The sequence below is a fragment of the Pyrgilauda ruficollis genome, unplaced genomic scaffold (genome assembly GCF_017590135.1).
Source record: "Pyrgilauda ruficollis isolate IOZ18807 unplaced genomic scaffold, ASM1759013v1 scaffold17, whole genome shotgun sequence".
Lineage (NCBI taxonomy): Eukaryota > Metazoa > Chordata > Aves > Passeriformes > Passeridae > Pyrgilauda > Pyrgilauda ruficollis.
This window is the reverse complement of record NW_024515875.1, coordinates 9,633,063-9,660,842: the sequence shown is the minus strand read 5'-3', so window position 1 is coordinate 9,660,842 and position 27,780 is coordinate 9,633,063. Positions and strand designations below refer to the sequence as shown.

Sequence of the window (27,780 nt, the reverse complement as noted above, 5' to 3'; positions counted from 1 at the left end):
TGTGTCACTGGGTGGTTTGGCTGCAGCTGCTTTGGTCTTCAAAGAGCTGCTGCCAACTGAAAGGGATAATGCTTGACCACTTCAGACTCTTGTTTCCTGTCGCAAATCCGAAGGTCAAGAGAGATCCACGCATCTTTTGCTGCTTTCTGTCTTTCCAGTGTTAGCACATCTCCATGCCCTGTCCACTTCCTGTTTGCTGTTTCAGGGTTAAGCCAAGTCCATGTGTGATGATGGTGAGCCTTACATTAGTCAGTGAGTGGCAGAGGTTTAGGCTGCCAGGTGTGCTGTTAGGCTGCCTTCCTCCTTCACCTCTCCCAGGTCACATGGCAGTGGCTGAAGTCCTGCTGGAGAAGTCCTGCTGGAGCACAGGTTTGATGTGTGACAGCAGCAGCTCACAGAAATGTACTTTGGAGTCCAGCATGAAAATGAAGATACATGGGCTTATATTAAATGAGGTAACTTGAGATTCAGTTTAGTTTTGTCTCCAAAGCTCAACACAAGCCTGAAGACTAAAAGCTACTGGCAAATTTAAAAGTGTGAAGGGAGACATTTGGTAGTGAAGATGTTTCTCTGAAGAGTGAGTTCCCCTAGGAATGCTTTGTATAAAATCAAATGGGACATCCCAGGACAGAAGTCCTCTCTCTGTCCCAGGTGGTGCTCCCAAGCAGGAGATCAGTGTTGTCCTTCTGCTGCAGCTGTCACGTTCCCCCATGTGCCATCAGTTTGCAGAAATTTTGTCATGTGAGGCTTGGGGCAATTTACTTGTGTGTGTTTGAGGCCCAGCACAAGTAAAAGTCTAATGGCACCTCCTTTTAAAACATCCACGGTTTTAAACTGAAAAAGGAGAGATTTAGGTTAGATGTTAGGAAGAAATTTTTTACCCAGTGTGGTGAATCCATGGGCATCAGGCTCGATGCAGAAGGTGAGGGCTGGGGATGACACCAGCATCTGTGCCTCACAGAAATGCTCCTCTCACCATTCAATTGCCACATAATTTCAAATGCATCTTTAGCTGACTGAGGGAGAGGTTTTGCCTAAATTGGGAGATGGTTGTAAATCCTTTGTTGGATTTTCTGGATGAGGTTCATGTATAGGGGAAGAGCTGTCAGCTGGGTAATGATGCCTCAAGTACTCCCAGACCAAGACTGGCAACTCTGCCACATTCAGAGAAGTCTCTGAAACACAGTAGTTCCCAGGGCTGACAAATTCACAGCAAAACGGGGCTTGGTTGACAGGAAAGAAGCCAACAGTATGTTCTACTTGTCTTTTCATTGTAAATTCCCCAAATAGGTAATTTTCCACACTCCTCTGGCTGCCATTAAGATAAGCTCTGCTACTTTGACAAGTTCTCAGGTTTGTCAACAAATCATCTTGGACTTTTCTTCAGTCCTGTTCACTAATGACTTCTGTTTCACCACTTTTTCAGTTTATTTGTTTCTTATGGCAGGATATCCAGAAACAGCTCCCTAAAATTATCAGAGTAATTAGGTTCAGGAAAGCATGAGGCATCCCATTCAAAATTTAATAAATGGACTATACCCACACCTCTCACAGAGTCTAGGATGGAAATTACACTTCAGACATTTTTTTGAACATGCTATAAAAAGTTTTACCAATATTCATTCAGAAAAATATAAACAGGAAAGCAGCATAAAGCTTTCCCCAGAAGAGGCTAATTAGGAGATACAATGGAAATATTAGGCAGAAGTCCTTGATGAGAAGAGAGAAGGAAACAAATATTCCATATCTCTGTGTAATGATCTAGTGCTTAATCATAGGAAATGAGAATCAGATAAACAGGAAAAAGAGGAAGGAGCTGGCAGTGAAAGTAAGGTGGGGAAAGACCAGATCACTCAGAGCAACTACTCTGGGAGGCTCTGATTGACATCATTAACAATAGGGGCAGGAAAACAAGTTTAAGGAGGACTTCATTTCAAGTAAATCTTGGGTCAAATGAGAATAATTAGCTATCCATCAACTCTTGTGGAAAAAGGAAAACATTGGCTTAATTTTAATGGCATTTTAATTGCTTCATTTATGTAACTATGCTCCTTTATTGCCCTCCAGTGTATATAAATTAACACATTGGATTTTTCATCCATAATTTTGATCAAAAGCACAAAGTTACAAAGCAGCCTGAATAATCTGAGATGGGAGAGGGTCTCTCAGTCAAGTTCTTGCAGTGCTTTGCAGACCAATGTGCTTAATTGGAGATACTCACAGAACTCCAGTTGACATGTCCATTGAGTTGCCTGCCACAGTTTAGGATGTAGTGGCACAGGGACTTCCTTCCCGGCTGACAGTACCCAAGAAAGCAATATTATGGGGAAAGTAACCAAAGTGAATCATGAGTTTGTGCTAATGCAGCTCCTGTTTTGTGGGTCACTGGGTTAGTTTTTTGGGATTTTTAAATGCATTTCTCTTTTCCTTTCTTTCTCCAAGTCTCACAGGACTCCCTTGATGATTCTCTCCAGCCCATTTCATTACAGCTTCCTCTAATCATCCCGAGAGTGCTCCTGCTTTGTAGTGGTAACTCATAAATGCATTACTCAGCAGCAATCTGTGCTCCAACCTGATCAGTGGCAGGGCAGGTGATCAGCTGGGCTGGATCCTCAGACTTCCTCTGCCACTGCCAGTCATGGCTTATTCCACCATCTCTCTGCAGCGAAGGACGATGCTGTTCTCTAGGTAGCTGACCTTTTCTGCACAAAGGTGACATTATGACTCTTCCCCTGCTTTCTTCCCACACCCACGTTTACAGGGCCATTTACTATTCTTTCCTCCAGCATGATTAAAAGAACCGGTCTTTCTTTGTGACAATATTGAATATTGTTATAAAGTAATCTTGTCTCACAATTACTGCAGCTTTTATCCTCTGTAACCTCTGCAACCACTGCCCTTGCTAGTAGTTCATCTGAAGAAGGCTGTTGGAACATCTTTCTTCTTTTGATTGGCTTTGAGATTGAAAACACTTCATCATGACCTAAAACTTTGATCTTGTATTACAACATAAAAGTGACAAATGTTTTGAGTGTATCAGAAGATGATTTCTGTGTTAAGCCATTGGGTATCAGATAGGCATTAACATCTATTACAGAGGAAATACTTGTGTTATATACCGATATTAAGTATTTATGTACTGCTCTGTAAATGGACTCTCTGGTTCTAAAAACAAAAACCTGACTGGATATCTTCCCGGCTGTTGATTTTTGATTTGGGGGAATTGAAACTCCAGAAGTCTCAAATGCTCTTCGTGTTACATTGTATTCAAAACTGCCAGCAGGATGGGACAGGTAAGATACTGAATGTCCTGGGCAAGCTAATGGAGAGGCTGGTAAAAAGTTCAATTTCAGGGCTGAGTGTGGTACTGTAGAGGACACTTTATAGAAGAGAGCTTTTTCAAAACAAGGAAAGCTGGTTTCAGTCTTTGAAGAGTTTACACATCAGACTGATAAAGACAACGGTGTAGATGCCATCAAAGTCCAAGGGACATCATGCAGGGCTTCACTGACGTTGGGCTTTCCAAGGCTGCCTTTTGCAGTATTCCTAATTCCCAGGTGCAGTGAATGAGGACAGCCAGCAGCCCGTCCCGGCGGGCAGTCGCAGGGGAGCCCGGCCGCCTTGCACCGTCTCGGTTAAAGTTTCACCGCCTGCGGCGAGTTCTCCAGTGATCCGAAGGAAAAACTACCAAGGCCTGAAGGCATCCAGCAGACCGACGAAGAGGCTGCAGAGGCCAGTCAGGCGGTAAACCTGGAGGTTTGGAACTGGAAGAAGTGGAAACATGATCTGCCGGAGGTGGGTGGGAAGGGGCCGTTTCCCACACAACCGGCGGAGACACCCCCGCAGGTGCCGGAGGAGGGGAACACCTCGGTGAGGGGGACGAGGACAAAGGGGGCCGTGCGATCCTCTCCGGCCGCCTTTGCCGGAGGAGGAGCGGCGGGGTAGGCAGCAGCAGGGTCCCCGGGCAGCCCCCGCCCCTCACAGCGCGGCCCCCGCGCTCCTCACGGGGCGGGCGGCGCCGGGGCGGGGAAGGACCCCGTGGTGTGGGGCGGCGCGAGGCGTTCCCCGCGGGAATGCTCGGCCGAGCGTCCATGAGGGGCCGCGGGGACTGCCGGCATGTCGGCACCGCGCTGCCCGCAGTGCGCCCAGCCCTGCGTGTCGCCGCGGCTGCTGCCCTGCCTGCACTCGCTGTGCGAGCCCTGCCTGCGGCGCCTCGGGCCTCCGGAGGGGCCGCCGGACGCCGCCCGCCCCGTCCTGTGCCCGGTGTGCGACGCCGAGCTGTCGCTGCCGGCCGGCGGCGTGGGGCAGCTCCCCCCCGACTGCCTGGCCCGGAGCCGCGGCCGGGCCGCGGCCGGGTGCGACCTCTGCGCCGACGGGGCGGCGGCCGGGCGGTGCCTGACCTGCGGCCTCCGCCTCTGCCGCTTCTGCTGCCGGGCGCACAGGTGAGGGGCGGCTGGGGGCGGCGGGAGGGCGCAGCGGGCAGGGACCCAGGCAGGGCGAGCCAGGGCAAAAATTGGCGTGTCTCCCGGTTTTTACCCACCGCTCACCAGCCCTGCCCAGAGGATGTCCGCAGAGATGCTGTGTACTCGGGTGGGGACAAGCAGGCTGCTAGTATAGAATCATAGAATATCTGGAGTTGGAAGCGGACCCACAAGGATCGTGGAGTCCAAGTACTGGCCCAAGACAGCCCCAGGAATCTCATGAGTGTTGTCCAAATGCTTCCTGAACTTCCTGGGAATAGGTCCATCAGCCATGTTATTGGCCATTGAGTCCAAAATCAAGCCACCCTTTGCCTGTAGTGGTGTTCACGTGCTGGTTAGCATCTCAGTTTAGTGTCACTGGGAAACAGGCATGGGTATGGGCAGGTACTAGCAGGACAAGAGCCTCACATGCTGTACTGTCCCACTTTAGAAAAGACACATCTCCCAAAGGAAAAGGGGAGCCTTAAGTTGCTGCTCTGCCTCTCTCCACCTGCAGGACCATTTACTGTGTGTATGTGTAAAGGCACCCTTAGGCAAACTGAAAGTCCTGTGGAAGTCCTGCCTAGTGTAGTTGCTGCCTGCTGATGATCAAGCCATGTGCTTGCCTGATACATGTTGTGGAATTATTGCAGAAACAAGAAGTAACTGCAGCAGAGTTAAGAGTCAAAGAGGAGAGGGGTGCAGTGGCTTGTAAGCCAGGCAGAGGACAGACAGCACTACAGAAGAAAAGTGATGTAAAGCCTAAATGGCCCTCTGAAGCAAGGAGGTGACAGGCAGGGTCAAAAAACACCCAACAGCACAAGCCAGATAAGCCTCAGCCTGGGTTAAGCAACTCAGCCTATTCCCTCCATGTTTGCTGCTCCTTTCTGCTTGATTAGCAAATTCTTTCCCCAGAAGGAACTGAGACATATTCCTCCCTGCCCTGCCCCCCTGCACACACTGGTGCCTGTGGGGAAAATGGTTTAGGCTCTTAGTTACCTTTCCACTCCGGGTATAATTTTCAGCATACCATTCCGATTAGCTAATGCCTTGTGCCCCATGGAGCTGCTGAAGAGTGATAAGAGACCTTGAATAGCAGCCTGCTGCTCTGCCAGGGATAACTGCAGAAGGAAGAAAGCAGCAGAAAATTTGTCCCTGTGACCCTCTTCCTGTAGTATTTACTGCTATCATTTTTTCACCCCACTGACATCTACAGACTCTCACTTGTTTTAGTTGATGTCAGAGCAGAACAAGGTCTAAGGAAAACCATTTTGAAAGGATTTCCTGGTGTGTAGGGAAGGTTTCTATGGTTCTGAGTGCCAAGGTTGTGCTCCTTGGAACAAGTGAGAGAGATCTTAGGCTGAAGTCACGCAACACTGGAAGGCTTTGAAAATGTGGTGGATCTAAGGGAGTTTACTGGGAAGCAAAAGGAGAAGCATAAGAGCCTGTGGTGAGATTGCTTTGTGTTACCAGAGCAACTCTGCAGAGCTTGGTCCTTGGAGTATGGCTTTGGTTATGGCTTGGAGCTCCCATTGCAACTGCCACAAGTCATTAGTGCAGGAGAGAAGTAAGGAGGAGGGGTTTTACATCTGTCTAAATAACTAACTCCCACTGTCCAAAATAGCAGAGAATGGAAATATTCTAGTGCTGCCCTGTAATATGGTAGATGTGTAGGGTATAACAGGTTCTTTGTCTCCCATCCTTGGTCTCTTCTGAGCGGGACCTAACCTGGCAACAAGAAGGAAGCCGAGTTTGACTTTTGGAATATTAAATGTTTTACTGTTTGACTGTCTTCTGGCAGTGGCCTGAACTAGATTTTCCTCTAAGGGATATTAGAGCTCACTTGCCATGCTGACCATGCAGTCAGGGAGGCTCTGGGAGCAGCCCCTAATGAGCTCCTCCTTTGTGTGGAGCCTAGTTCTTGGGAGGGCACAAGTCCTTTTGGGGAATTTCAGTGGAGACAGGAAGGAGCAGTGCACACTACAACTTGCAGCCCGTTGCAAATTGGCATTTGCAAAGGGTTTCAATTTTTGTGTTTTGTATCCAACATGCATAAAGTGATTGGTGTTTACTCCTGCCTAGGAGACAGAAGAAAACAGCCTCCCATGCTGTGACAGAGCTGGAGAACACCAAGGATTTCAGCCAGGCTGGGAAGCCTCTCCTGTGCCCCTCCCATCCCACAGAGGAGCTGCAGCTGTTCTGCGAGCAGTGTGACCAGCCCGTGTGCCGGGACTGCGTTCTGGGCAGACACCGTCAGCACCCCTGTGACTTCACCAGCAATGTCATCCACAGGCATGGGGATGCCCTGCGGGAGCTGCTGAAGAGCAGCCAGCAGCACATGGACACCCTGGAGGATGTGCTGAGCCAGGTGGATGAGATGGGCAGTGCTGTGCGCAGTCGCGCAGAGGCTGTGGCCGCAGAGATCTGCCTGTTTGCCAGGGGCTACGTGAAAGCGATTGAAGAGCACCGGGACCGGCTGCTGAAGCAGCTGGAGGACTTGAAGGTGCAGAAGGAAAACCTGCTGCACTTGCAGAAGGCCCAGCTGCAGCAGCTGCTGCTGGACATGAGGACAGGCGTGGAGTTCACGGAGCACTTGCTGATGAATGGCTCAGATGTGGAGATCCTCATCTCCAAAGGGGTGGTGTCCAGCCGTCTGACAAAGCTCAACGGCATTGCTTACAGCACCCACCCCAGTGTGGATGACAGGATCCAGTTCTCCCCCCATGAGAGGGCAGGGCAATGTTGCGGCTATGACGTTTTTGGGGCCATTCTCAATAAAGTGGTTGATCCAGCCCGATGTACCCTGCATGGGGAAGGTAATGGGGTGCTCTACAGCAGCTGAATGGGAGTGCACCAATCCCTGAAGTCACCCCTCTGCTCTCTGTACCCACATGGTGTGCAGGTTCTGGCACTGTTGGTTCCCTGCTGTCCAGGCATTGACCAGGGCAGAGGTAGAGTCCCAGCAGAGGTTGCATTGCCTGTCTATGGGAGCTGTGCTGGGCTGGGAACCAGGCAGCTTTTCTCATCCAGATGTGCAGAGCATATGGCACTGCTCTCCACAACATCACCAGCCTCAGCATGAGGCTGAGGGTCAAGGAGGGCTCACTCAGGGAATGGGAATGGCACCTGCAATAGCAGGACATGATGATTAGTTGGTGGTCCAAGCCGTTCTGCAGCATGAGCCCAGACAGATACCCTTTGTGGCTGATTAAGTTTTTCCCATTACAGCTTCTGCTGAGATTGCTATAGGAATACCTGGCAATACCTTGATGGTTTTATGGATATTTGCTCACTAAGGACTTGGAGCTGGGCCAGCAAACAGATAATGTTCACACCATCTCACATAGCACAGCCAGCTCTGGTCAGTAATGGCCTGTGCAGGGCAAATGAGACAGACCCAGAGCTTGTTCGATCCCTTCTGTGCCAAACTGTAGGTGTTGAGTTCTCTGGGGCACGGTGGGGTGCTGTTTCTTCTTCCTCTGTGTTGCATGGTGCATCTTGAGACCTTCTGGGAAGGTGTCAGCTGGGCTTAGAGTGACAGGCAAAAAGACCCCCGTGGTCTGTACAGATCTCTGGGCTAAACCTGCCAGACATCTCTCAGAACCTATGTCTTCCACTCTCTCCTGGTACCCAGTCCTATGTTGACTATTCCCTGTGAGTGAAGGAGCTGTAAACCCTGGAAGCAAAGTCCTGGCTGTGCTCTGATGGGGCTGCAACTCTGCTAAATAGGTGGGAGGTGGCAGTCATGGCTTGACTGGAATCCTTTGTAGATCTGTTTCTTTCTGGTTTGGTGTTTGTTTTTTCCCCAGATCTCCACAGTGCCCGTCAGAACCAGCTGAGTGGCTTTACCCTGCTGTGCAAGGACACTACAGGGGAGCGCATGGGGCGGGGAGGAGAGGCTGTGCGGGTCACCATCACCCACAAGGACAAGAGGGACTGGTGGGTACCTCACCCAGGAAATCCCTGGCTTAGTCTTTCTGCCTCCCTTCTCCTGGCTCCCCGCTTGCTTAGGCAGGTGGGAGGGTGTGCTTCAGCATGTGGGTCAGAATCTGTGGAGGAAAAGGCATTACTCTTTCTCCCACACTGCTTCCTAGTGGTTGTGTTTGGCTGGACAGTGATTGCTGAGATTTGTATTAAGTCTTTGAGTGATTTGAGCTTCTTAAAGGATTCAACTCCTTGTGTGTGTTGCTAGGCAGAGGGAGCTGTTGTTCCTTCTCACTCCTCCCAGCAGACACCTGGGGCTCCTGCTTTTGCTGACACCTAATCCGTAAGTCATTGGAACCCCTGTATGACAGTCACAAGTCAGACAGTTCACCAGCACCATGAGCCTCTGACAGCTGATGGAAGTGCCTTCTTCATGTTCTGGAGGAAGAATCTGTGTTGTGCTTTCATCCTTTTTCCTGTAGTTGCAAGCATTGGGTACTGTAACATGTTTGAAGGTTTTCTAGCAAAACCAGGAAAGGCTGCACTTGAGCTCCTCAGTGTTTCCACAAGGAAAATGACCAACCAGAAAAAAAATTATAACTGTTTCCAAACCACACTTGTCACTAAAGAGTAGCCAGGCACAAAAGCAAACCCAGCTGGGGGTTAGTTCTTAAGAAAATCATCTGTTGTTTTATAGTAGCTGGAACCAGATGCCGGCATTAATTTATTCCAGGAACACTCATGATGGGATGACCTGATAGAAAAAAGGGACAAGATGCTAAAACCCTTTGCTATGTTGACAAAACATACAGAAGCAGTGCTGGCTGCACAGATGCTTATCAATAGAGCATCATTGTCCAAGAGTATTGTTCCAATGTACCTTCTTTCCATAAGTGTACCTATAATGTAGGAAGGTGCATGCCCAAGGGGTTTCTGGATTTCTCTTGGTGGGGTAGAGGTTGCTGTAGCCACATTAACTCAGTTTCTTGCTCTTGGCTGTATGCAGTTGCTGCATGGGTTGCTGAAAGTTGTCTGGCTTTGCTTTGAGGCACAGCAGCTGCAGAAGAGCATGAAGTATCACCACACAGTTCATGGCAGGAAATTATGTAGGCAGCTGTATTGATGTGAAGTGTTGGGGGTGGGGAATACGGATTATAAACTGTCATGTAATGGGGCCTGGGAGACTAATTAGTAGGGATTAGCAAGAACACCTTCCTCTATGCAGGGCTGCCTGATAAGTGTCTGTGAAAAGCTTTTCATCTTCCTGTGGAACAGGCAATTTATCCTCCAGTAACCAGCTGAGGCTTTTTCTATAGCACTCTTTTCACCAGAATTCCCTGTGAAACACAAGGAAATTCACTAGGAAAAGGGAGAGTTTATCAGCAGGGACCTAGAACTCAGCATTGAAGGGAAGAGTTGGGGTCAGTGCAGTTGGGAGAGGGGTTAAAGTGATTCAAACCTACCCTATTGTATCCTGTCTTCTTAATAGGTTTTTCTGTAGGCAACTGCTTGATGAAGCTGTGAATTTACCCCCTTTTTGTGGGCTCTTATCTGATGGGATAATCTGAGTTTTAAGTGTGCTGTGTGTCATCTTCTGCCTTTTTGCTGTGCAGGTTGCTACTAATCCTTGCAATGCAACTGGCTTTGTGTGACTTCCTTTGTATGGTAATTGCAGCTCCCAGTTGCAGGGGTGTGTGAAAGCCACTCTAGGCCAAACTCTGGTTTACATTTATAAGCAATTTTCTGCCAGTCACTGACCTCTTGGGTTTCTGTCCACCGTTCACAGTGCAGTCAAGCCAACAGTGTGTGATAATGGTGATGGGACCTACTGTATTTCCTACAGCCCTGAGGAGCCAGGCTTGTACACTGTCTGCGTCTGTGTGAAAGGGCAACATGTGCAGGTAGCATTTCTTGTTTCTCTTGCACTGCTTCTTCTTTACCTACTTTTCTTTTCTTAGCTATTTGTTTCAAATCTGTCTAAGGATTACTTCTACCACGTAGCAGTTTAATGCTGTGCTTAGTGATCTGTGACTGACAGAGTCACCCAGATGGTGTCTGAGAATGCAGACACATCTGACAGCACCCACTGCAGCAGCCTCTCTGTTTGCTTGTCCTCTGCAGGGCTCTCCCTTCACTCTGATGGTGAAGCACAAGTTCCGTGAGCACCAGGGGGTGTTTCACTGCTGCACGTTCTGCTCCAGCGGAGGCCAGAAAGCCGCTCGCTGTGCCTGTGGTGGGACCATGCCAGGTGGGTGCTCAGCTCTCCCCACGCTGCTGGGATCAGGAGGATTTGTTGCACCAGGTCCTCCCTAGTGGATAGAGGTGTGAGGAGATATTCTCACCCAACTCCCACCTTGGACATGCACCAGGAATGTGGTGAACTCTGTGTACACACGTTCTGATGGGGTGACTGCAGCAGGGAGAAGTGCAGCAGGACACACGAAGGGGCTTTACAGCACTTCCCATAGACAGAGACCTGAGCCAGCTGTGCAAGAGGTGGGGCAGGGCACCTCAGCCTTTCAGCCATTCTGAGTGAGGCTGAGCAGTATTGCACCTGCAGTGTTCCTGTTCTACTGCTGGCATGTTGGGAACTTGTGGGCTGTGTCACACAGTGACCACCTCTGGAGAGGCCTCACTCCATGTTTGGGACAAGAGTTCAACTCCCTTACTTGTTTAATCCCAACCATCTTCCCTGTGCTTCACCTGCATGTGTCATCATGTGTTTTGTGTGTTTTCAGGATAGAACTGACTTCTTCCTTTTTCTGTGCTTGATCTGTATCTTTGGCCATAGACACAAGCAGCTGGCATGGGGTTCTGGATGCCCATGTATTGCTTTATTCAATAGGCAAGGGGACAGAAAGCATCAGCTTTCCCCAGCTGTTGAGTTGTTCTTTCTTTATGGAGTCCTGGCAATTCTGGCTTTGAATATACTGTGTTCTCATCAGCACACTTTAGAGAAGTCCTGGGGCCAAAGCCTATAACACACTGGGATTTTCTGGCCCACTTCGGATTGAGCTGCTAGTGCCTCTTCTCTTGCAGGTGGGTACCAAGGCTGTGGCCACGGACACAAAGGTCACCCTGGCTGCCACCATTGGTCATGCTGTGGACAAGTGAAGGAGAGCTCAGAGTGTTTGTGGGGGTCACCCAGCGACACCTCACAGAGGAGTTTGCTCAGGACAGTGGCACTCTGAGCAGCCAGGTGAGCTCCTGGGAGTCCAGAGCACTGCTGCTGGCTGCTCCAGGAGCACAAATGATCCATGAGGATCCATATGATCGATCCCTGCACAGCCTTGCTGCCAGCAAACAGCTGGGTGTGAGTTGAAAGAGGGGGGATGAGGGAAAATAAAAACTGTGCCTTATGTTCCACCAAGGGGTGTGTATGCATAGTTATTTTGTGCTCAAACAGGAGCAAATTCTGGGAATTGTACTGCTGCCTACACTTCTGAGGACTTGTGGCCTGTGAGGACATGCTCTAAGGGGAAACTCATTCTGAGCAGTAACCTCACAGGAGGGTCAAGATGTGTCCTGTTCTGCAGGGTCAGCAGCCTCTGCTGTCCTTCTTGATGAGCTTAAAAGTGCTCATTGGGGCCCATTCCAAAGGGTTTGTGGTCATGCCTTGGAAAGGCTTGGCAACCTGAATATGGCTTCTGTCTCCCTGTTGAATATGCATCTGGATTCCAGCCTCAGATGTGTGCACATAGCACAGTAATGCTTCTGGGAGCTGCTCTTTGTTTGCAACTCCTACACTTTCTCCAAGTATACTGTAGTCTCATTACAGCCTGACTGCAAAGCAGAGGCAAGGTGAGTTAGTAATGTATCTTCAGGAGGGCCCAGAAAACCTCCTGGCACTGATAGGAACAGGAATGGGAGTATCATTCACCTGGTCTGTTTGTTCTCCATGGAGATGATGTGGGACACGGTGCTGCTGGAGGTGATGAGGAGCCAGGGCAGTGCCCAGCTCACCAAGCAAAGATCTGGGGGCACTTTGAGCATCAGTGGGAGTCACAGACACAAGTTTGCAATTGTCTGTTCAGAACTGGAGCACAGGAGATGGAACACAGCAAAACTCCTGGATTTGGCTTGTGCAACCTTTGCAAGGCATTTACCAGCCCATAGCTGGGGAAATGGCATCTCTGATGAGGAAGAAGAGGCACTTCCCTGGAAGGGCAATTGCCACCCTGCTGCCATCTGCTTGCCTGGGTGAAGCAGACACTCTGAATACCTTCCTTTACAAAACACATTTCTGTCACTGAAGCTGGGAACACCACTGCCCTGAGGGTAACCTTGCCAGTAGGTGTGTGTGGCTAGGGGCTCCTAATTCTGCCTGAGGAGCTGGACACAAAGGTCCCACTGTTGGTCACTCGGAGAGAGGAATGCTGCTCCACTGTCAACAGCAAGGACTGGGTCTTGCCTTCTGCATTATGACAGCTGGCTTGTAAATAGTAGAAACCTGCACTGTCTCTTTGCTTGCTCTGCCTTAGAAGTCTCTCATTTGTTGTTTGTTCCTCTTACAAAGCCAGTTTTGGAACTTCTTCCCAGCAAAGGAGATAGATATCCTTATGCAAATGCTGTTTGTAGCTTTCCATTAATCATCCAGAAAGTTTCCTTGCCAAACAATCAGGAAAGGCTAGGCAGTTTAAATCTCCAAGTTAGGCAATTTAAGGTTGCTGAGTCTGAAATTTCAAAGCTAAAGTTTAGTTTGAGTTAGCCATTAATGGAACAAGTAGTAACTCATTCTCATCCTTGCTATGTACAGAGCCTATGTTCAATGCAGAATGTGATGTAAACCAAAATGCCTAATTTTTTTGTATCTTTTTTTGTATCTTTCTATACCCCTTAGGTGTGTTGTTTTTTCTCAGAGCCTCCATGCTGTCTTGCAGAGGGAACACATAAGGACAGCACTACCTTCTAGACATGCAATTTCTGACTAAAAACATCTTAGTCCTTTCAGACAGAGGAATGTGTTTTCTCTTTGTGTTAGGTGTCCCTTACACACCCTGTCGCTGATGTTTTCCAAGAAGCTGTTTGTCAGAATTGCACCAATGAAATTTAAACCCTTCATGGAACTGCAGCTCTCCATCTGATATGGGCAGAGCAGTTTTTGGACAGCTGGGGTCAGGCCCTGGTACTGACTTTTTCTTCTTGTTAGACTTGAAGGCCCAGTTGGTCCCAGGGATTAGGGAAGTATTGGCCAGCTACCACAGTGTGCTTGGTGTTGGTTGTGCTTGAGGATATATTGGATCGGGGGACAATCTTGAATGGGGACATCTTGATAAAAGACATTTAATGACCTTAGTCACTTTAGGGGGAGTGGGGCTAGGCCGGAGTGTCCTCCCATTATTTGACAGCAGCTTTTGTCCTCAGTCATTATAATTCAGAGTACCCTGCAAATGAATGCATCCTTCTGATCTGCTGGAGTCTGATATTGGACCCCAACATTCATTCCCAAGATAGGCTTCCAGTGCCGTCTTGGTAAACATCTGGGTCAGGGGGTGCATTAGGAAGTGTAGTTAGTCTGCTGGGCTATATGATGCTATTTCTGTCCAGCTGGTCCTTGAGATAATAAAAGTATTTTCAAGACAGACATGAATGCACTGCTGACAGTATTGCATTGATAGATACTGATATTTTTCTTGTCCCAGGACAAAAGCTCTTGATAAAATTGCCTGTCTGCAAAATTTGGGGAAAAAAATGAACATGAGGAGGGGCTTTTGGAGTCAAGAGAAGAGAATTTACTCCCTTAATAGGGAAAACAGTGTAGCTGGAAGAGAAACAATGAAAAACAAGAGACTGTGGTAAACCTGGAAGGATGCCTGGAGCCTGAAGGCCTCCATGTAGGGTGCTTCCAGAGTCAGGGTCAGGCTAAGGTATCTCTCCTTTGAGAGGCAAAGCACGCTGGTGACACAACTGCACTTGTGCCACCAGTGTCTATTTTGTCCCAGAAGATCTCAGGAGCAGAGCAGATTCTGGCTCAGATGGACTTCTTTTTCCCACCGCAGAAGGTGGTTCACAGTGATGCACCACCTGATGGGAATACCATGTCAGGACAGATACACATGCAGTGTGAAGGACATCATGTGTTTGCAGCCCAGGGTGGCTCAGCACCTTCCTCTTTTGAGAAGTGAGGGCTTGTTCTGAGTGCTGCTGCTCCCAGCTCCTCTTCACAGGTGGGTGAAACTGAGGACAGATACTGCCAATAAGGCAATGTCAAGTTCTCCTTCCAGATCACTCTTCCGGTGTTGTCATTTGTTCCCTCTCTCAATTATGTCATTGTTACAGATGTGGGGTCATAAGGCTGGAAAGATGTTCTTCATTTTGGGTCACACCCCTGAAAATCTCTTTCAGCTTGCTGGCTGCCTACACCTCTGTGGAACACTGCCAAACTTGGCTGCTGGTCAGCTTGCCACAACTCCATCTTCTCCTTCACCAGTAGCTCCTGCAGCATTCCAGTGACACTGAAATAAGATGTGAACTTCCCATAAGCAGGGGAACTCTTCTGTAGGGTACCACCAGCTGCTGGGCCCAGCAAAGCTGGTAGCACTTGTGCCTGCTGTTGCCTTCTCCTCAGTGAAGGCAGTTGATGTGTCCCAGGTGTTCACCAGCTCTCACAGACCAGATCCTGCTGTCACATTTGGTTGGATTTGCTAATAAATTCAAGACTGGTAGGAGCTGGGCAGATCATGTAGTCACAGACCCTTGGTTTCTTTGGGAACTATCCTGATCACCTCTTGGGGTTTTTTTGCAGTATGGGCATACAGACAGGAGTAGGCTCCAGCATGAGCTGCTCAAAAATGAACGTGGTGCTGCCCTGGGGAACAGGACTGGCCCTGGTCCTGCTGGGGCTGCCTGTGCCCAAGAAGCAGACATGTTTTTCCAATGTAGAAGTAATCTGATTGTTGACTGTGCAATAGGGTGTGCTGTGGCTGACCTGGAGTTAACTGGAGTGGAAAGGGGACACCTTGTCTGCCCACTGCACACGCAGCTGTAAATCTGGTGTCACCACAGCCATTAATCCTTAATAGGGAAAACAGTGTAGCTGGAAGAGAAACAATGAAAAACAAGAGACTGTGGTAAACCTGGAAGGATGCCTGGAGCCTGAAGGCCTCCATGTAGGGTACTTCCAGAGTCAGGGTCAGGCTAAGGTATCTCTCCTTTGAGGGGCAAAGCACACTGGAGACACAACTGCATTTGTGCCACCAGTGTCTATTATGTCCCAGAAGATCTCAGGAGCAGAGCAGATTCTGGCTCAGATGGACTTCTTTTTCCCACCGCAGAAGGTGGTTCACAGTGATGCACCACCTGATGGGAATACCATGTCAGGACAGATACACATGCAGTGTGAAGGACATCATGTGTTTGCAGCCCAGGGTGGCTCAGCACCTTCCTCTTTTGAGAAGTGAGGGCTTGTTCTGAGTGCTGCTGCTCCCAGCTCCCCTTCACAGGTGGGTGAAGCTGAGGACAGATACTGCCAATAAGGCAATGTCAAGTTCTCCTTCCAGATCACTGGTGTTGTCATTTGTTCCCTCTCTCAATGATGTCATTGTTACAGATGTGGGATCATAAGGCTGGAAAGATGTTCTTCATTTTGGGTCACACCCCAAGAAAAGCTTTCATCTCTTTCAGCTTGCTGGCTGCCTATGCCTCTGTGGAACACTGCCAAACTTGGCTGCTGGTCAGCTTGCCACAACTCCATCTTCTCCTTCACCAGTAGCTCCTGCAGCATTCCAGTGACACTGAAATAAGATGTGAACTTCCCATAAGCAGGGGAACTCTTCTGTAGGGTACCACCAGCTGCTGGGCCCAGCAAAGCTGGTAGCACTTGTGCCTGCTGTTGCCTTCTCCTCAGTGAAGGCAGTTGATGTGTCCCAGGTGTTCACCAGCTCTCACAGACCAGATCCTGCTGTCACATTTGGTTGGATTTGCTAATAAATTCAAGACTGGTAGGAGCTGGGCAGATCATGTAGTCACAGACCCTTGGTTTCTTTGGGAACTATCCTGATCACCTCTTGGGGTTTTTTTGCAGTATGGGCATACAGACAGGAGTAGGCTCCAGCATGAGCTGCTCAAAAATGAACGTGGTGCTGCCCTGGGGAACAGGACTGGCCCTGGTCCTGCTGGGGCTGCCTGTGCCCAAGAAGCAGACATGTTTTTCCAATGTAGAAGTAATCTGATTGTTGACTGTGCAATAGGGTGTGCTGTGGCTGACCTGGAGTTAACTGGAGTGGAAAGGGGACACCTTGTCTGCCCACTGCACACGCAGCTGTAAATCTGGTGTCACCACAGCCATTAATCAAGTGTCACCGAGGGCAACAGGATATTTCTTAATGTGCATTTCCCACCGGGCCACTGTGGCCTAGAGCTATTCTTAGCTTCTTGTACTGTACTGCTAAATTATGAGAGGCTTAATAATCAGCAGAATGCTGACAAATAATGATGATTTTTTTTCTGGTTATCACCACTGACCAGTATTGATTGGTCTTGATTTTAACCTCTTGTTATTGCAGAGAACGTAGTTTGGTTTTTTTAGGTGCTGGACTGTTCCCAGTTCCTCTGGGCATCCTCAGCTCTGCATGGGAAAGCTGTTCACTCCCACTAACCATTCAAACTTGCTGGAGATAACTACAGGCTGTCAAAATCCCCTTTTTCCCATTCTTCCCAGAACACAGTCCAGATGTAGATGTCAGAATACGCAGGTTCCCTTTCGGGAAACTGAACATGGTGGTGCAAGTTGCCTTCCCTTCTCTTTCACAACCCCTCTGCCCTTCTCAACATGTTATGCCCAAGAGCTGCTCATCCTGCTCCCAGACTCATCTGAGACCAAGCTCAGAGGGAAAGACCTGCAGGGCCTTGCAGGTGCCAGTTTCTTTCCTTTACATGCTCCAAAGTGCATCACTCTGGCAGACCTAAGAGCAGCAGGAACTTGCCTCGGGGGAGGGTGAGAGGTGGTTTGGCCTGAGGGAGTTCAGTGGGATTAAACAGCAGTCAGAAAAGGGGCTGCTGCCAAACCTGAATGGCTCTGAGAGCACTGCTGAGCCCGTAGAGCCTCTTAGCACAACACAGAGAGGCAGGGGAGACTGACAGTGCAAATGGGGCCAAGAGGGGGACCCTCAGGTGGAACCTCTCTGCCCAGTGCCAAGAAAGTGGTTGGAGATTTTTGCAGGGAGACCTGAGCTAGTCCTTGTTATGACTCTGGACAGCCCCTCAGTGATGGATAAGCTGCAGATCTCCTGGGACACTTGTGCACTCAGATCTCAGGATTAGCTGGCTACCAACCACAAGCTGTAATATTTTTTTGCCTGGAATAAGATCTGTTTTTTAAATGGATGTGTAGGAGGTCTCTCCTGTTGCCCCAGTGTCTAACCAGGCCTCCCTGCTTATGACTGCACTGGGGGTGGGGGGAGTTGAGATGCTCAGAGTTTCCTCATTCCTGAGAGTTCCTTGGGCTCACCACTCCTTAGCTGCATTCAGTTATTTAAGCAGGACAGCCTGGGAAGATATATCATGCAGCATACAGGGGCTGTGCTGAACAGTGTGAGACCTTCAGGCACCTGGTGTTTGACTTGTCTCCGTAGATGCTGTGACCATGGCATCCCAAAGCCGGGTCATTTGCTGGAGGTATGGTACTATCTGTACTTGCTTTGGCAGAGGAGAGGGAGGGAATTGCATTTTTCATGGTGATACATACTCTTGGCATGTATCACCTTGCTGGCAGGAGCTCTCAAGAGAGCAGTTCTTTGCAGCTTGACTGTACTTCACTCACTGAAACTACTTAAATACTTAAGTACAGCTTGTTTTTTACAATTTGTAAGGCCATGTATGTATCACACACCCATGTGCAGGTCATTAGCTGTAGTCAAGAGGGAGATGCATGTCCTAGAACTCTGCCTTTGCTAGAATTTGCTATCCCAGGGTTGAATGCTGTGGTAGATTGGGGTAGCAATGCTTGAGGAAGGGTGTATTCCTTCTGTAATATTTTGGGGTTCTATGGCTTGAGGAAGGCACCCCTCTTCTGCTGGTCCTCAGACAGTTGCTTGTGTTTCCATCACATCAGCTTGCTGTGGGGAGAAACTGTCCTCCAGAAGTTTCCTTGCAGGAGTAAGAGCTGGGAAGACATTTTCAAAGTGTTTTGTGCCTCATTTCAATTACCCCATTTCCTTTGGAGCTATTGACTGAGTTCTGGTGAACTAAAGTTGCAAAAAGAAGCCATGAAAATATCTACCTCTTATCCCTATCTCCTGATTAGTTGAAAATAAACCCCACCAGATGGATAAAAGGGCAAATTTTTCATCCTCTAGGGAGCATTAACTGAGCTTTCATCTAAACCTCACTGCTTGAACAGAGACAGCAAGAAGCTGTGTCTTTCCATCCCAGGTGTGGACTTTCCAGGCTGGAAGGAGACAGAAGTTCCAGTGGTGTGTGAGAGAGTCCTGTGGACATTTATTCTATGAAAAAGCTTTCAGCTGTTACCAGTGTCTGTCCCACCGGAGTGGAACAGCAGTGGGGAGAAGGACAGGCCACGTGTGAACAGAAGAGACCTCACACGTGAGCCTTGCCACGTGGAGCTTCAAGGAAGAACTAAATAGCAATATTATCTGCACCTTTTCACTGACAGAAGTGAGGTTGCCTGTAGACACAATATCAGAGTGTAAATATTCCCTGGGCACTGTATTCCTCATGTGTCTGGAATGCATGCAATAACCAGCTCTGTTATTCTCAAGAGGCAGCCCAGCCAGACTTTGTCAGGGAAATGAAATAACTGATGGGTGTGAAAAAATGCTCATCTATACCTTGCTGCTGTGAAAACCTTTCTCCTGCTCTGCCTGTGCCTCTGCCTGCCCTGCCAAGCAGCAGAAGTTTACTGGGAGAAGCAGGCTTCCTTCAGGGACATTTGCTCTTCAGGCTAATCCTGAAATGCAGAAAAAAAACCAGAGTTTTCCAGGAAGTTTCAGAGAAGCAGTGGGAGATTTCTGCTGATTTCAGGAAAAAAACAAAACAAAACCAACCAAGGAAACAAAACCAAAACCAAGAAGTCCCCAGCAAAAACAACAACAGCAAAACCTGCTGAAGTGCTGAATAAAATTGGGTTCTGCAATCATCAGCTGCATATTGCAATAGAAATGCTGCTGTTTTGGGTTACCACTGCCATTTTTTTTTTGCCACAGTAGACTTTGCTGTAAAGAGGAAGGCAAGGGACCTTCAATATCCTAGTCTTCCAGTTCTTTTGACCCTCTAGGCCCACTCCTGAGGGAGAGCTTAGTCCAAGTGGAGCTAGAGATCTGGAGAATTAGAGCTGTTGCCTATCACAGCCAGGCTGTGAGCCTTTCCCTGTCCCCAGGCTGTGATCAGCAGCATTCAGTCAGGGAATGAATGGATTAATTTAATTTAATTAAATTTGATTCCAGTTTGATTCCAAGTTTGGCTGATGAGGAACAAAACATGGAAAATACGGTAGGAGGCACAGAGCAGCGTGCCACAGGCTGCCAAATTGTCACTGGGAACTGAGGGTGGTGTCAGGGCTCCGACTGGTGCAGCCTCAGCCACCCACATCAGTCTGTTTCTGTGCCTTTAAAACACTGGAGGTACCAGGGTTGCTCATGCACAGTAAATTGCTTCTTGCTTGAAGTGCTTGAACTGGACTGCTACAAGACACAGCTACCACCAGCATGTGGCTAGGATGCCAGGTTCTTCTTGTGCACTCTGCACACCAGATCTACTCATTACACATGTTTGGCACACAGCAAATGTCTGTAAGGATCTTGTGATTCCTGGATCTTGCAGTTTCTGTGGAGGAAACTCCAGAGGGACTAATTTCTCCTTGTCCCTCACAAGGGATGTTGAAGTGGGCAGTGGCATCTGTGTACCAAAATTGCCATTCTCCCTGTGACAACTGAACAGTTTTTTCAATCAGCCTGCTGGTGCTCTGGAGCAGGGTGGGTAGCCACTCTCTAGGGGCAAAGGCAGCAATGTTTGCAGCCATGGGGGCAGGTGGCACCAGCACAGGACAAAAGCATTGGTGTGGCCTGTTTGTGCTTGCTTGTGTTTGTCTGTGAGTAGGCTGAAGATGGGTGTGGACAGACAAGTGTGAGGGCAGAGGTGGTGTTCAGGCCAGGGTGTCCTTTCAAGGGCCAGAGGCAACTGTGGTGGCACTTGAAGCATTCAGGGTCTGCACAGGAGGACATCCTGGTTGCTTGTCCCACTGCAATACCTCCTAGCATTTACTGTAACCCTCTGGCAGCATCCCTTGACTCTGAGCAACTTCTTCCATGCCTGTCCTTGGGAAAAGGGATTGTAAGATATGGGGATAAAGATGAGTCACATCTGTTGTGTGTCAGCACAGTGTGGCTGCTGCTTGCTTTGTGCTTCCCAGGTGTGGGAGCTGAGGCTTGTCATGACAACCTTGGCTGAGTTTATAGCAGCTATCTCACTCTGGGATCAACTCCCAGAGTGGAAATTGGTAGAGCTCCTCAAGGAGATGGATGTTGTTCAGCATACATGAAACCCTTGGCATCTTCCCCAGAGCAGGAGAGCACAGGCTGTCCCACGGTGAGCCTGGCTGGGACCTTGAGTGACTCAGGACTGAGCCCCGTGGGACATGGCAAGGCTTTGCTGAAAGCTGTCTCGCTGCAGGACCCACAGGAGCCATCAAAGTCCCCACCCTGCAGGCCCCTGGGAGAGGCAGTGCCTGGGTCCCCAGCTGCCTGGTGCCCATGGCTGGATGGTATCCATGGCTTTTCTCCTGGTAGGGTCAGCTGTGATCCACCTTGAGGGATTAGGTGAGGAACTGCTAATCATCCCAGCTGTTCATGGGGCTCCTGCCACATGGTCCCCCGCTGTTGATGACAAGGGCTGCTCACCTGAATGTTCAGCACTGCTGTGGTCATGTGCTTCATCCATGCCTTGTTCTGGGTCTGTGGCTCACCTGCCTCCTCCTCCTTCCTGCAGACAACTCTGCAGATGGACGGTATGGGCATGGGCTGTGAAGGAGGTGGGCTCTGCACTAATGCTGTCCTTTCCTTTTTCTCAATAGCATGACTACAGTCATTGTCATCCTGGCTGCAGTGATCGCCCTGATCATTGGTTTTGGTGTCTCAGGTATGTGACTGCTCAGATTTCTTGCAGTTACTGGTGGGATGAACTTCTGCCCTGCCGCTACCTCTGTGTGTCCATCCAGTGCAAAAGGCTGAGGTGTGATCATGTGTGGAAGTGCCACCCACCACCCTTTAACAAAGGCCAGGTTGGTGTAGTGCAGCCTGTGCTGCTGGAGGTGTAGTGGTGTGTCAGCTGAAATTCCCTTGGGCTTGGAGCCCCAAACCTACACATGAAGTCCTGCACGTACTCTGCTCCTTCTCCTGGATAGGATGAGGTGAGGGGATGGTATTTATTGTGAAATTAGAGAGCATCTGCCAGGATGGAGCACCTTTCCCAGGACCCTGAGAGACAACAAAAATGTGTTGCTTTGGTGTCAGCCAAAATGCAGCTTCCTTGGAATGTGCTGAGTGAGGATGGGTAGGGAAGGGCTGCGTGGGAAAGAGGATCTGGCTCTGGGAATTCTCAGGCTCGCAGCTTAGGATTTGAGATGCTGACTTTTCTTAAATGAAAGAAAAATATTTGGATTTCAGTAAGGGGGAAAGAGCTGCTATTTCTCTGCCAGCAATACGCCTTCCAATCACATTTCTATTGCATAAAGGGAGGTCCTGACTAAGAAAAGACATAAAAAAAGACAAAAAAATCATGCTTTTCTGGCAGCTGCAAAGAGAAAAATCCCTGAGTAAGTATAAGTAAACAAGAAAATACCACGTGAACTCTTCTCAAACAAGTAAGAAGAGCTACTTTTTGAAGCACTCTTTTACTACAGAAATACTCCTGTGCTTTATCGTGGCATGCAATCCACAGGAGCTGGCCTCCACTAGCAGCACTGGTAGCTGCCACCGGAGGCCTTGCTGTGTGCCAGTGCTTGTTGAGCCTCGGGCTTGGTCCATGACAGCCACAGGGCAGTCTGGCCTTTCTCCAAGTTGCTGCCTCACCTTTCTCCAGCCTCCTTGCTCTCTCCTTGCAGGAAAACACTCCATCAGTGTGACGGCGCTGACGTCTCCAGGGAACATCGGTCAGCGCAGCGTCCTGGGCTGCGCTTTTGAACCCGACATCCGGATGGACAGCATAGCAATCCAGTGGGCCAAGGAGGGGGTAGCTGGGCTGGTTCACGAGTTCAGGGGTGGGAAGGACCACCTGCAAGAGCAGGATCCGTCATTTCAGGGCCGCACGGCCGTGTTTGCGGAGCAGGTGATGGGCGGGAATGCTTCCCTGGAGCTGAGGGATGTGCAGCTCTCCGATGCTGGCACCTACCAGTGCTCTGTCACCACAGCCAGAGGGAGCGGGGCAGCGGTGCTGCGGTACAGGACAGGAGGTGAGGGCTACAAGGAGCAAAATCCTGCTACAAAACAAGTACTAATGTGGCTTGGTTGAACCTACCTGTGCTTATGATGCTGCTACACTCCTGGGTAGGGTATATTTCTGGCTTTTACAGGGATATTTATGGCTTTAACCCCTCTTTTGATATCCTTATTCCAGAAAAGGTTATAATCTTGATGACATGGTAGCTTTTTCTCTCTAGTGTTAGGATTAGGATATATCTAATTAGAATTAGATATTATACCTAATTAGAATTAGGATATATCTCCAGGCAGTACTGCTGCATAGTAAAAATGGTAGCATACTTAATATATTTTTCTCAGTTTTTCTGAAGTTTTTGGTTTTTTTAAATTATTACTAAAGCAACAGACCTCTGATATCATAGTTACCTGAAACATTGCATGTTTACAAGATTCAGTCCTCCATGAGAGATCTGGAAACCACCAGGTCTTCAGCCTCTTCCAGTGAGATGAATTTAGCTGAAATAACAAGTCTCCTCCCAAGTGATCACCTCATGTTGCGACTGAGGGATGAAACCCTTGAGGGTCTCCTCCAGACTGCAGTCTTTGCACCCTCCCTCTCATTCCTGTGGCCAGAATTGCTGCCCTACAGCTCAAATTGGGTGAGGAAAACCCCTCAGACCTCTCCAAGTGAAGGAGGGTTTTGGCTCAAGCTTGAGGGTTGCAAATGTTCCATGGGGACTTTGTCCCCCATCCCTCCTTGAAACCTTGTGGCTCTGCCTACTTTTGTGTTGCTTGATTGGATGTTTAAAGTAATTCACACAGAAAAGGCATTAGAAAGAACATGTGAAATGTTGTAATGGGTTTTATTTCCAACACAGCTGTAATACCTGTTCTATGTGGAAATATAGTGTTCCTTTTAGCTGATTTTCTTTAGCTCATCCTTACACCAGTTCACCTCTAGGTCCTACCACCCAAAGCCAAAGCTGAAGAGTACTAAAGGCAGCTGTCCTGGGCTTTGGCTGTGCAAGCCCTGCTTATTCTAGGTCTGCAGGGGATTGCTCAGGAGAGAAAATGGCCTCAAGTTGCACCAAGGGAAGTTTAGATTTAATATTAAGGAAATTTTGCTCATGGAAAGGGTTATCAAGCCCTGGAACGGACTGCCCAGGGAAGTAGTGGGGTCACCTACTATCCCTAGATACCACTAGAAATTTAAAATACCTGCATTTATGGTTATGGTATAGTGGTGGAATTAATGCTGTGTTAACAGCTGGACTTGATCTTAAAGGTCGCTTCCAACCTTAATGATTCTGAAACTCTGTGACGCTGTAGGTGTTGGTCAGGCCCCCTTCTCAGTGGGTGGAGAGCATGAATCATCTTTCCCCATTATTAAGAATAAATAAAAGACACTAAAGCTGTGTCACCACCTCAGCAGATCCTGTCAAGCTGGACTGCTATGTCCTTTGAGACCTGGGTCCCTTGTACTCATCCTCCCACGGCCCAACCTGTACAGAGCTCTGTCTGAGCCTGGTTTTGGCTTGGCTCCAGGCAGCGCTGCGCTGCCAAGCAGCAAGCAGCCTAGAAACACCCGGGACTAGTAGATGCAGTTGGGTATTTCATGCCCAGTTCCTATCACTTGCCTTGTTTTGACTCTCTCCCTGTTTTCCCTCCCAAAGCCTTCAGCATCCCCATGGTGCAGGTGGAGAACAGCAGCCGTGGGGACACGCTGCAGTGCGAAGCCCCGCGCTGGTTCCCTCTCCCTGCCGTGCGCTGGATGGCCCACGGTGACACTGGGGAGCACCTGCCCCAGGCTGCCAACACCAGCTACCAGCTGAACCCCGAAAACATCACTGTGAAGGTGGTTTCCCTCCTGCACAGCATCACTGCTAATGCCACCTACACCTGCGTGATTGAAAACAGCATTGCCAAGGCTGTGGTCAACGTGAGAGTGACAGGTAGGGTTCAACAGCACCCCGAGACCACAGGCACAGCGGAGAGGAGAGTTTCAGCAGTGTTCCTGGTGCACCAGGGGCTTCCTGCAGCAGCTGTGTCAGGCAAGGAAGGGACTGAAAGCATGGCTAATCCAATCACTTCTCTGTCCCTGGGGTAAATGAAAGGGTCTGTGCTTGCTCCTGCTATCTTTTATGCTTCTCGTGGTATTGTCACCTTGGCATGGGGACAGAACTGCCAGGGGACTGGAAGGAGGGACACACTTCAAAGGAGTGTATTGCTTGGAATGTTAACCAAAACCAAACCAACCAACCAAGCCCCACATCTTTTGACACTTTCTTTAGCAATTCATCTTAGATCCCATTCGTGTACCAAACCAACAGGCCCCTTCAGCGGTTATTGATGACAATACCTCTGACTCCAGCCCAATCCCTTTATTTAAAAAGACATTTTACTCACAGAAAATCAAGCTTTCCAAAGGTCCTGAGTATCTTCTCCTGTTCTACATGGGAAGGGCCATAGTGCTTCTACAGCCGTGACTTCATTGCAATTGGTGTCCAGTACAAGAGGCAGGGTCTATCTTCATCCATATTCAGAAAAATGGGAAGGAATAAGTACACACTTTATTTGCCTTCCCTGCTGTGTTCCTGTTCTGGTAGCCTCTCACAATTCTTCTGCTACAGATTTCAGCTTTACAAAGGTGAGCAACTTGCAGCTGGTGAACCTGAATGCAGAGTCAGCGTCGTCCTCCTTTCCAGCCTGTCACTGGATGCTTCTGCTTCCCTTGTACCTGCTGTCAGTATGAAACCTCTGTAAAGCAGATGGAAACTCTGCTGGACCTGCAGGTAAGCTTGGGAAGAGAAACTCATATATGTACAATATACGGATGCCCTCTTGGGGGGTTTGGCTACAGCAGCAGACCTATCTCAAGCCTGCCAGAATGAGAATGTGTGTCTTTCCCCAGAATGGGAGTGCATGTCTTTCCCCAGAATGGGAGTGCGTGTCTTTCCCCTCTGCCCATCCTTTCCTCATTCTCAGACCCATCTTTAGGTGGGACTCATGGCTTGTCTCTCCCACAAGCTTCTCCCATCACTTTCTGCAACCACAGAGATCCTTCTCTTGCACCATCAACTGTCAGCTCTTACTTGTCCCCTCATTTTCTTTCCTGGCACCATTTCCTGGACCTGGGCTGCAGTTCATGGCTGCAAGGCAGCACAGGCTTTTTCCTCCCTCCCTGCTCAGAAGACCTGCTACAGTACAAGCCTTGCTTGCTCCCACTTTACTCACACAACTCCAGAGTACAGTGTGGTGTCTCCAGTAAATACTACAGACACCTTGAACATGGCTAGAGGGAGCTGCCAGCCTGAGCAATTCCCTGCAGACCTGGAATAAGGAGGGCTTACACAGCCAAAGCACAGGACAGCTGCCTTCAGTATTTGTTGGCTTTGGGTGGTAGGACCTGGAGGGGAACTGGTGAAAGAGTGAGCTAAAGAAAATCAGCTGAAAGGAACATGTCTGTCTTTCCACATAGAGCAGGTATTACAGCTACGCTGATGGCAGGACTCACTTCAGGCTTTCCTCTCTATGGAGCTGAGGGCTTTAGCAGTTCCTGCTGATTCCAGAGTACACTGTAGTACAAACATGAAATTAGCTGATTTTTCTTGTGTTATTATTTCTTACCCAGACCAACAACAGGATATTTTGTTTGGCTTCACAAAGGGAACAAGAAATGTGACAAGAATTGCATAAAGGAAAAGTTCTGATTGTAGGACAACAAGATATGTTCCCTTGTCTGATCTAACACAGTGACCAGAACTCTGATCATGGGCAGAAGTTCAGACACAAACAGGAAAAGGGTTTCCTGCAATACAGCTGAGAACAGCTCCTTCAGAGTACTAAAAGCAAGCAAATCTTAACTCCCCCCAAACAGATTTGATTCACCCATCTCTTGTCTTGTGATTCTCTGACTGCACTAATAAAACTGTAAATAAGAGAGGCAGTTAACCTCCTTCATCTTCTTAGAATGCTAAAATCAAACTCCCCTGCTGAAAAAGATGTGAATGGCAGAACAGTGATGGGTTGGAAAACTGCCAGCAGGCTTGGAATATCCTGGCAAAGACAAACCATATCTAAAGTCCTGTATGGTGTGATGATTGCAGTTGTAATGTGAAATAAGAGAGGAACAGATAACCAGACAGCAGACAGAAAACTAACACACAGCATGAGGAGGAAGAGGAGACTAGTAAGATACTACTGGAAGCTTCAAATTCAGAAGCAAAGTTATCAAACCCAGATAAAACAATAGAGCTGAATTTTCCTTTTTGCTTTCTTAAATAAATGTTATCAGGTACTTCCTATCTATTTCTGTCTGCTACTGTGTTATTCATACTACAGGACTACTTTCAGTTGCACTTTTTAACCAGACTTTATCTTTGTCTTATCACTTACGGTCAACATTTTCCTCAGGCTGAGATAGTTTATTTTGGGGTTTTTTTGGTTTTGTTTTGCTTTCTTTCTGGAGGGTGGAGACAAGCTTTAGTAAAATCTTTTCTGTTCTGCAGAAAGTACGCACAGAAAGTAAGGCTGTCACAGCAACATTTGCAAAGACTTCTGCTTGAAGCTATTCTGGCAGCCTTTTAGGATGGAGTCTCACAATGTTACTGAATGGTGGCATCTATCAGGTCTTGTGCCACTCACACTTTGGTCTCAGAAGTGGACAGCAGGCCTTGAGAGGGAAGACACTTCACTCATGCTCAATAAATCCACTGCCTGTGTCACAGCTCGGTGCCTGCCTCTTCTTACCAGTCCCACCTAATGTTCAGGCTGCTGCTGATAAACTGCAAAACAATGCCCAAAAAATCTTGTCATTTAGCACTGTGATTTAGTCTCCAAACTTACTCACTTCCCTTCTTTTCTTGAAGGAGATGCTTTAAAAGTGTAATTTTAATTATTTCATTTAGGTGAAGAAGACCATACCCTGTGGGAATTGTATAGTTTTGTTAATGGTCACCATGTAGCAAGTAAACCTGAATACCAAAATAGATACTAAAACAGTGTTCTTTAAGTAATATTTTCAT

General features: G+C 48.5%; 2 protein-coding genes across 2 annotated transcripts; both read left to right on the top strand.

Annotated features, from left to right (window-relative positions):
* Positions 1-3,863: 3,863 nt before the first annotated feature.
* Positions 3,864-11,738, top strand: TRIM45 (tripartite motif containing 45). Its single transcript, XM_041464083.1, has 6 exons — positions 3,864-4,442; positions 6,543-7,276; positions 8,270-8,399; positions 10,171-10,285; positions 10,506-10,632; positions 11,424-11,738. The coding sequence occupies exons 1-6, from the start codon at positions 4,117-4,119 to the stop codon at positions 11,573-11,575; spliced, it is 1,584 nt and encodes a 527-aa protein (XP_041320017.1). The 5' UTR covers positions 3,864-4,116; the 3' UTR covers positions 11,576-11,738.
* A 6,229-nt stretch (positions 11,739-17,967) lies between these two features.
* On the top strand, positions 17,968-25,508 carry VTCN1 (V-set domain containing T cell activation inhibitor 1). The gene is made up of 5 exons (XM_041464004.1): positions 17,968-17,999; positions 21,412-21,476; positions 22,441-22,788; positions 24,430-24,708; positions 25,363-25,508. The coding sequence occupies exons 1-5, from the start codon at positions 17,968-17,970 to the stop codon at positions 25,506-25,508; spliced, it is 870 nt and encodes a 289-aa protein (XP_041319938.1).
* Positions 25,509-27,780: the final 2,272 nt, after the last annotated feature.

What these genes read in the sequence shown, in the direction of transcription:
- TRIM45 (XM_041464083.1), top strand. Translation starts at nt 4,117, where the DNA reads ATGTCGGCACCGCGCTGCCCGCAGTGCGCCCAGCCCTGCGTGTCGCCG. An exon ending in TTCTGCTGCCGGGCGCACAG is followed by an intron (nt 4,443 to 6,542) that starts GTGAGGGGCGGC and finishes ACTCCTGCCTAG; the next exon opens with GAGACAGAAGAAAACAGCCT. An exon ending in TGAAAGGGCAACATGTGCAG is followed by an intron (nt 10,286 to 10,505) that starts GTAGCATTTCTT and finishes TGTCCTCTGCAG; the next exon opens with GGCTCTCCCTTCACTCTGAT.
- VTCN1 (XM_041464004.1), top strand. Translation starts at nt 17,968, where the DNA reads ATGGCATCCCAAAGCCGGGTCATTTGCTGGAG. An exon ending in AGCCGGGTCATTTGCTGGAG is followed by an intron (nt 18,000 to 21,411) that starts GTATGGTACTAT and finishes TTTTCTCAATAG; the next exon opens with CATGACTACAGTCATTGTCA. An exon ending in GCTGCGGTACAGGACAGGAG is followed by an intron (nt 22,789 to 24,429) that starts GTGAGGGCTACA and finishes TCCCTCCCAAAG; the next exon opens with CCTTCAGCATCCCCATGGTG.